This window comes from Neltuma alba, unplaced genomic scaffold (genome assembly GCF_004799145.2).
Source record: "Neltuma alba isolate B1F8T4 unplaced genomic scaffold, ASM479914v2 tig00001874_pilon, whole genome shotgun sequence".
Lineage (NCBI taxonomy): Eukaryota > Viridiplantae > Streptophyta > Magnoliopsida > Fabales > Fabaceae > Neltuma > Neltuma alba.
The window spans coordinates 1,700-11,125 of NW_021632651.1; the positions used below are offsets into that span (position 1 = coordinate 1,700).

General features: G+C 33.9%; 1 protein-coding gene across 1 annotated transcript; it reads right to left on the reverse strand.

Moving 5' to 3' along the window:
- Nucleotides 1-1,512: 1,512 nt before the first annotated feature.
- LOC114713116 (ABC transporter G family member 15) lies at nt 1,513-8,202 on the reverse strand. Its single transcript, XM_028897698.1, has 9 exons — nt 7,812-8,202; nt 6,817-6,893; nt 6,257-6,718; nt 5,341-5,463; nt 5,044-5,154; nt 4,040-4,324; nt 3,029-3,301; nt 2,790-2,897; nt 1,513-1,901 (listed from the first exon to the last, which is right to left on the reverse strand). Exons 1-9 carry the CDS (start codon nt 8,038-8,040, stop codon nt 1,536-1,538), a joined length of 2,034 nt encoding a protein of 677 aa, XP_028753531.1. The 5' UTR covers nt 8,041-8,202; the 3' UTR covers nt 1,513-1,535.
- Between the last annotated feature and the right edge of the window lie 1,224 nt (nt 8,203-9,426).

Genomic DNA, 9,426 nt, shown 5'->3' on the forward strand with positions numbered 1-9,426 from the left:
TAACTGATTGATAACTAGACCATTACTGACACCCACACGTGAAACTTTCATGACACACGTGGAAGAGAAAACCGCACAGAGCCACACAAATGAGCTGAAACTATTCATAAGCCGTTACTGTACTTAGAACAGTGATTTGAGTGAAGAGCCAACCAAGCATTATAAACAACTCAGCTTGACTTTGATTTTGATTTAATATTTAAGATTGATTTATCTTTCAATTTATTATAAAATTTTAATTGATCAAAATTAGTAACAATAATGAATAATGAATTGGTTTACCTAAAAAAATGATTTGGCTCCTAAATTTCCTTACGATATTGAGCACATCCTTTTAATTACTATTTAATAAATTTTACTTTATTTTAATTATTTTTAATGTATGAAGTGAAACAATTATTTGTATTTATTTTTCATCTAATTATTTTCTATTTTTCATATCAAAAGGCAATAGGCATATAACTCATGGATAACTATTTAATTTTAATAACATCACGTTAATTATATTAAAGATATATTAGTTTTAAGGCCAAAGAGGGAAAAGATGCACATGTTACATTTTAAGTGATGATATGAGTGGTGAACTCAACAACTCAAAAATAAATAAATTTATAAATCCACCTTTTAATTAAATTCCTATGGTTCTTTTATTCGATAATTATAATAATCTCAATGTTCACCTGATCAAGAAAAAAATAATCTCAATGTTGATAATATATTAATTAGAGCTAATATGAGTGCTAATTAAACAACATGTGGATTATTATGAAAAACAAGAATTTTTTAAAGTAAAATGATGAAATAAAATTTATTTATTTCATGTAGATAAGGCTTATTATTTTTGTATAACTATCTCCTCGCATTTATTTTATATAATTTGTAATCCAGTTGATTTTGATTTTATGTAGAAAAAAAAGACAAAAACTAAAAATACTAAATGTCAAACAAATACCAAAAAAGAAATGTCAACAAAAATTTATTGTCATTTATAAATTCAGTGTTGTTAACATTAAATAATACCAAATAAAATGTTGCCAAATCTGATTTGAAATTTTCAGATTCTTTTTTGATCATTTACCTTTTATTTATATACATGATGGAAAATTAATTCAAGTGCATGTCAAATGGAAGTTGTTATCAGCTCTCAGTTATCAGCTAGTAACGTCATTTCTAAATTAGCAATTAACAGATTATAAACATAAGCACAAATACTTATAATTGAGAAAACTACAAAGACTTAAAAAAAATATAAAAATTTAATTAAAATTAAGTGAGGTTATAAAGTACTTTCATGTTAATTTTTGTGAAGTTGTGCCAAACTTCATGTAACCATTCCTTGAGGCTTTTCCTATCCAATGCCATACATAATAACACTGTTTTTCATATATAGCATTGTAGTGCGTAGCATAACCTCCATTGTCAGAGACAGAGACATATATGTGAAGTTGTTGATAAGCGCGCACATATATATATATATATATATATATATATATATATATATATATATGGCGAATAGTGAATAATCAACGATGGCTCTAATGAATTGGGGAGGTGAGACCTTCTTGAGAAGACAAAGGATGGAGAGGTTGGTGATGTCTCTTGGAAGGGAAAGATAAAGATGCAGCTCTTCTGAAAGAAGGACGTTTCTTGATGCGTTGCAGGGTTCGCTTGGTGTAGATTTTACGAAACAGAGGTGAAGAGAACTCTCTGAACTTTAGAAGAAAGAAGAGGAGGAGTCTGAAGGATATGAGGATTAGTGCCACTGCAGCTAAGTCCCACCATTTTGAATGATCAAGTTCAAGGCCAAGCATGGTTCTCAGGATGAACTCTCCTTTCAGTTTTGGCTCTCCTGGATTCATAGCTTCAAACTCCAGCCCTATCATGTCGTTCTTGTAAGCCCCCTGCATTACCAAAAACATTTGTTTATTGGCTGAAATGGATTCCTAAAGTAGCTTTCAGCTAAAAGGATAAAAACAATATATAATATATAGATACAAGCGTAAGGCTATTATTGAATTATAACTCTATTGCCAAGGCATAATACTCTAGGGAGAGAGATAAGTACGTAGAGTAGGTCATGCAAGGCTTGCTTATCTCGTGTTTATCTCTCTCCTTATATCATCGTGCTACTACAACAAAGAATTAAAACTACTTATCATTACATGTCTATCCACCTCCTCACTGATGGCGAAATCACTTTAAGAATCTAAATTTGCATTTGCTTAAACATATCTAAACATGGCATTTCCACTCCTCCATTTATCTTTTTAGACTGAGTGCATTTCTACATCTTCATTTGATGAGTGGTGAGTACATGCCATTTTGATTTGAAGAAAATTTCACAAGGACCCAACTCATTATGTTATTTATTAATCAGAACCAAATAACCATAAACATTTGGGTAGTCATTTAGGGCTAGTTTGGGAGAATTTGAACAGTATTTTCGCACTTTATAGGACAACTTCTCTCACATATTTATTTCATATAGCGCTTTCACATATTTACTTCATATAGTGCAAAACCATTTTTCCAAGACTAATCCAAATAGGCACTTACTCTTGATTTGATGAAGGGTCAGGCAAGACCCTTCAGAAGGAGCAAGGGCCACAGATCTAATGGAGTTCAAACTCTTTTTTCCAACAAGATTGATAAGTTATGACAAGCTATTTGACCCTTGACTAAATTTTGTTGGCTCTTTATGTTTTTTCCCCCCTTAGAATACCCTATACAGTCCACTTGTATCACCATCAAGAATCAATAATACAGATTAATAACTCTTCCAGAGTTACCTGTAATCCCCATGCCCCAAAATTGATGTATAGGATTGGATAACGCCAGAAGACTTTGGGAAGATCAGGACGCTGACGAAAGTATCCAGAAGTCATCATCATAACACCCTGCATAACACATACACAAGTGTGTGTATATTTATAAACAGAACTTGAATCTGAATCAACCAATCATCTAAACTGATAACTAAAAGTGAATGTGGATCATGAAGCATTCAAGCTTATATATGAGTTCTTACAACATATCCTGCTCCGACGATGACCCCCATGAGGAAGTTTGGAACAAGTGAAGCTATGATCATCATTGCGGTCTCCACAACAGCAATGCACAAACAAAGATCAATGCATCCGTAGAGCAGAAGGGAGAAGCCAGGATGAAACTTAACCATATAGAAGGTTATAATCCCAGTTGCAAAAGACATCATTATCACGAAAGGAAGGGAAGACAGAAAGTTTGAGAGAACATAGATTCCATTTCCATAATACCCATTCAGCCTCTCTTTCTTAAACACCTGCTTCATCAAAACAAAAACTTCAAAAAAAAAAAAAAGTACTTTACAGACACCATAACTGTATTCTCTTTTTCTCTGTTTTTGCATGGAAGCGGATTATATATGAAGTTTTTAATACTAGGCCTCTCCTAGCCCATGATCTTGAAATCAGTACTTAGTTTCTCTGTTTTTTCCTCCTTTTTTGTATCGCCTTGCATAGCCTTCCCTTAAAACAAACAAAAAAAAAAAAAATGAAATGATCTGAAATGAAATGAAATCAGTTTTATTCCTTTGTGCTTTTGGAGATTCTCCTAAGTATTTGGCTAATGAGGAGAAATTGAGCGAGATACTTGCTTTCGTCTTTTATTAGATTTACTATATTTATTTCTTGGGACTTTATTATTAGCATGAGTTTAAGATTCTTGCTCATATTCTAATAGAAATTTTTCTTCCGTCTTTATCAATTTATGAAGTTTGATTTTGATTCACATTTTAGTAAACACTTTTCTTCCTTCTTTTTCTCTACTCATCTTGGATCCTGTCATAGAATACGTTTTATGAATTAAATAAACCCTTTCTTTTACCAAGTATCATCTACTAACATCAATGATATGACATATATCACCTTCCATTTAACAATTTTTTTCATAAAAAGGCCCTTTCATTACATTGATCAAATTAAATATTTAAATTTTTACAATACTGGACAGCTAAAAAATGTATTTGAGCCTTTTGACAATGTATCAAACAGTGTCTTACCTTCATCTCTTCTATGAAAGATGGGAAGCCTCCAATGGACATGAATGTCATGAAACCAGATATGAATGCTCCACAAGATCCTCTGGCAAAAATTGCTCTGTAACTTGTCCCAACATTGAAAAATACCATTCCAACACACAAAGATAAGGCCACATAGATTATTATCCTTATCCAGTAGTATCCGGCATCTCTACTCATGTTCACAAAAGACCTCTGAGTCAATGTTGAAAGCTGCTTCCACCATTTGGTTTGGTTTTTGCTTTTACTTTCACTCTCTCCTTGTCCCTGCAATACAATTCCCGGGCCTTCACTGTCTATTCTTACAGACCTTGTAGGAAAAGTCAAGCTCAAATCAATAAGCCAAGATATAACTCTTGGACATATTGCATAATTTCTTGAAAGGAATTAAAGGAGCTTGAGAAATGCGGTCATGATTTCTAAGTTCGAGAAACGAAATTTGCTTATATTGATGACTGTTTTCAAATTAAGATGAGGACATTATGAACATGGCTTCTCCTAATGTTCGTCTTAACTCATGTTTTCCCCTAGTACATGTTCTAAACCATTCATCAAGTGAGGGGGAAATTAGAGTTGGAACCTCTGAAAGTGAAGTTCTATGCAAAGGACTAATATTTTGTGGGACTTGGGGCCTCTGCTGCACACAGCATGCGCTAAGTGAAGAGAGAAGGACAGATGGTGCCCACCCTCCACCAATACTTTTTTTTTTTTTTTTTTGGTGAATAAGAAGGCTAGGTATTAATGGCCTGAGATTATAAGTAGGATTATACCCTTAACCTCCCACTTGCAAGGGAACTTTCATGCCACTAGATTACAAGGCTATCAGCACTCTACCTATGCTTTGTGTTATTCACTAGCATTTCGAGTGAGCAGTACTCAATGCAACTGGAGAGAGACTGAACTCATAACTTATAAAGGACCTTTTGTGTTGTTCAAATGTGTCTTCATTCAATAAAGTGCCACTTACAAGATTTGAGACTACTTACAGTGGTGGAGATTTGCTTTATTCTTGATCTTGCTGTGGAGGCATATTCTGACCATTGGTATTTCTCAACAAGTATTGCCTTTATTTCTGCAGTTGATAAGTTATCTTGTTCCTGAATTCACCAAAATTGCATGGGGGGTTAACAGAGTGAAAGTATGAACAATTTGTTGAGAGAACAAAGCACTTCATAATAGTATAACTTAAAAAAATCCATTTTCCACCAAAATGTTGGATTCCAGGATAAGAGAATTTTGCAGGAATAATAATGAAGCCCATATTTGTTTTTGGACACACATACAGGCATTTTCTGAGAAGCCACCATAGCCAATGTGACTGTGTCAAAATCTGCATTGATACAACGAAGGAAGTGATCTGATGGATTTCTTCTACTTGGACATGGAAATCCTGCTTTGGCGAAGAACTGCAGAAAATGGGACAATAAAAGGAGGTTATTATGTTTTATTCTCCCCTCCCCCCCCCCAAAGACACGGACTTTTCTTAAATTGCAATTAACAAGCTTCCCCAATATTTTCAAAGCTTACATGATCTATCTTGACAAAAAAGAAAATGTAAATTTCACAAGCTCCCTTTTATTTTTGTTTAATTGCTTATACCTTCCCTCTGTTTTCCAAATATATGCAAATCTCCTCAAGGAGAGATTGTGATTCTCAGTAAAATTCAACAGAGATGTGTATAATTTACTCTATTTTTTTTTATAGAGAATTAAAAAATAATGAGAAATCTGCACAAATTCTGTAATATTTAGGAGAAATTTGGTAAATTTACCTTTTAAAGGAGAGATTATATAGATTTTAAAAATAAAAATAATGCCCATGTAATTTGGATATCTTTTTTTTCCCTAAAATGAATTTCCATAAATTAATCTCCCATAATCTTTGTGGATATTCCTTTATGATTAATTTCATTCTCCTATTAAAATCTTTCCTAAGTTTCAATCCCATTTATTATTCATGAAGACATACTTAGGGTTTAGATGTAGACCAGGTTACATGAAAATTTATTCGATCTACCGACCTCAATTATTTGTCAGAATTAATTTAATGAACATGAGATTGACAGAGATATGTGCTAATGCAAACACAGATAAGTGAACAGATAGTATTTACTCTATTTTTAGCGTGAAAAAGTGGTTGCTCTGAAAAGCAAAAACAGACAAAGCGAGAACAAATATCCAGGAAGAACAATAAATGCACCTCAACTGCCATTTTAGCTGCTCCGAAAAACACTGTTTGACCACCAGAGAGGAGAAAAAGATCATCAAAGAGTGCAAAAACTTCACTGCTAGGTTGATGTATGGAGGAAATAACAGTTCTTCCATCATGAGCAATATTTCTCAGAGTTTGAACAACAAAAAATGCGGAGGCACTATCCAAACCACTGGTTGGCTCATCAAGAAACAAAAGGGAAGGTCTTGTGAGGATTTCAAGTGCTATGCTTAGTCTTTTCTTTTCCCCACCACTTATTCCTCTTAAGTGCCAATTCCCAATTGGCCTATCAGCACATTGTTGAAGACCCATTTCCATAATTGTTCCTTCCACTATGTCATTAACTTCTTCTTTTGTCATTGTGCTTGGAAGCCTAAGTTTTGCTGAGTAAGATATTGTCTCTCTCACTGTTAGTGTTCCCAACAATATGTCTTCTTGGGTCACATAAGCCTGAAAATTGCAGAGAAGGGAAAAAAATAAAAGCAGTATTTTTAGGGAAGTTCTCAAATAAAACAAAATAAACTGAGATAAATTTTAGTTTAGTTTACTTTAACTCCATGGTCTACTATCTTCTCTCCATTTAAAAGCACTTTCCCTGTCATGACAACATTTCCAGGAAGCCTACCTGCAAAATGTCCAGAACTCCATATTCATTTGCTGATAAATCCTCCAAAGAAGTTCATTCATAATTAAGAAAAGAAAAAAATAAATAAAATATGTTGTCTTTAAAACAAAGTTCAGAAGTGTTCCAGCTTCATAGGTTGTGAAGAAGAAAATGAAACTTCATCGTAATGGTTTCATTACTTTGTATTTTTGTCTTATCTTGATGGGAAAAATCCGCAAGACCTTCAACTTTGTACCAGGAAGATGTTTCTTTGAATAATAAAAAATATGGTACACGCATTGATTTGCATTTGTGTTTGTAGGGACATGTCCTTTTCAACCAAGGAAAGCAAAAAAATTCCGCAGGCCGAAAAAAATTATATCTCTTGTATATTAAATATGTAACAGGAATGAACTGTTCAAACGAGAGACCTAGAGGCTAGAATTCTTGACTCTGACACAACACCGCCCTCAGCGTACTAATACTAATGAACCTACCCATTGTCTTTAAAGATAAAACACAATAAACAGACCCCACACATAAAGGTTAGATTAAAACTGTAATATTGTGATTAAATTTCAGCAACCAGTTCAGTAACATATAGGTTATATCAACGAAGCTCTCCTGCAGAACAAGAAGATAAACAAAGAAACCAATTTTATTGCTGCAGATGAATACAGAGAGGCACCTTTAGCTGTATTGCATATCTGCAGTACGCAGAAGCATAAAGGAACATGTGTTAAGAGTTATCAACGGAGGAAAACAAGAAAAAGCATTTTGCAGAAAGAATAAAGAAACTTGTTTTGATGTAAAACCATGTTAAAGCATTGTTGTTTTGCATGAACAAGTGATGAAACACAAAAGCTTGAAGCTTGTTGAACACAAACAAACAAAAAAACACGATGGGAGAGAGAGAAGGAGAGAAAAGTAGAGAGAGACCTGCCAAAGCATCAAGAAGAGTGGATTTGCCAGAACCAGAAGGTCCCATGATGGCCATGATCCTGTTAGGCTCAGCAAATCCACTCAACCGATCAAGCAACCTCTTGGTATGTCCATTGCCAAAGTTTGGAACAACCACAGCTAAATCCTCCCACACCAGATACAATCCTCTCTCACTACTTCTGCCTCCATTACAGGAGGCCACAGCAATGTCTTGCTCTATTTCCATGGCCTAACCATAAGACAAAAGAATCCCTCGGAAGAGATGTGGATGTTGAAGAGGGAGCTGACCCATATAAATAGACATCATTGAATTATAAGTGGTCTCCAATCATGATTGCCATAATAGAAGATACTTTGCCTTTCACTCAAACTAATCTCATGCGTTCCTTGATGTTACACACACACACACATCCAAGTATTTTTTGAGACTCCAGAAAAATTGGATTGATCAATAATCTAGAAAAAATGGAGTACAGCTTACCAAATTGTTCTGGTAATTAGTTGTTAAGCAAAGCTATTTATAAGAAAAGAAATTTGTATTATATATTGTTAAGTTGCAAAAGTTGTGCTTTGTGTCACTCAATTATTGGTGTTGAAGAGAACCTAGTATCAAACACATAGCAAGCAATAAATTAGTCAGGTTACCAGAGACACGCTGACAGCAAGCAAATTAAACTGGGATCAAACAAGCAAAATTTAATAACAACCTTTGCTATTAATTTATTTTTGATGGAACATAATATGTGATGCAATTAAAACACACACAAGTTCAGTGAAGGTGTCTGGTATCATGTCATTGTAAAAGAAGTTAATATGGAACACCTAACTTACCAGTCACATCACTACCATGTGCAGCAAACACCGTATTCAAACAAACAACGAGTTCGGTTCAGTCCCCATGAATTTGACCAATCCCTAAACCTTCGAATACTATTCTTAATGCGACGATTTCATGGAAAACTCTGTAAATATCTGCATAAAGCTTCAAAACTATAAATCCTGATTAAAAAGAGTCTTGCGCCCAATTCATCTAACTTTCATACAATAAAGTAATAAAAGAAAAGGACAGTGTGCAGAGTAGAGAATATCATGAAGTGAAGAGGGAAATGCAGGTGAAAATAGTGTGATTGGACCTAAATAATGTGCTATATATAGCAAGATTGTACATGGTTCTTAATGTTGAAGATGCAGGCACAGTAAAGAAAGGAGGGGGATAGTAATTCTTCATAACTAAAACCTGATTGACAATAAATTCTACAAGGGAGGGAGGGTTCACCGGTATGGAAATTTATTTATAATCTGCACCAGAAAGAAGAAAGAACAGAGAGGTCTTTACTTTTTTTCTCTTTCTTTCCATTTTGATGACATGAAGGGTGCATGGAGCTCTTCAATGTTCACACTCAAAAGCCAAATCATAACCAGCTGAATCCTACTGTGAGTTATAACTTTACTTTCCTGCCTCTTTGGAGCCTATTCTTGAAATCTTGTTTGAATTAGTATTTAAAATTACTTATAAGTACATTTTATTTAACTTAAGATAAAATTCCTCTTATATAATTATCTCATATTCTGTAAATCACGATTAAAAAGTTATTTATAAATTATTTCAAAT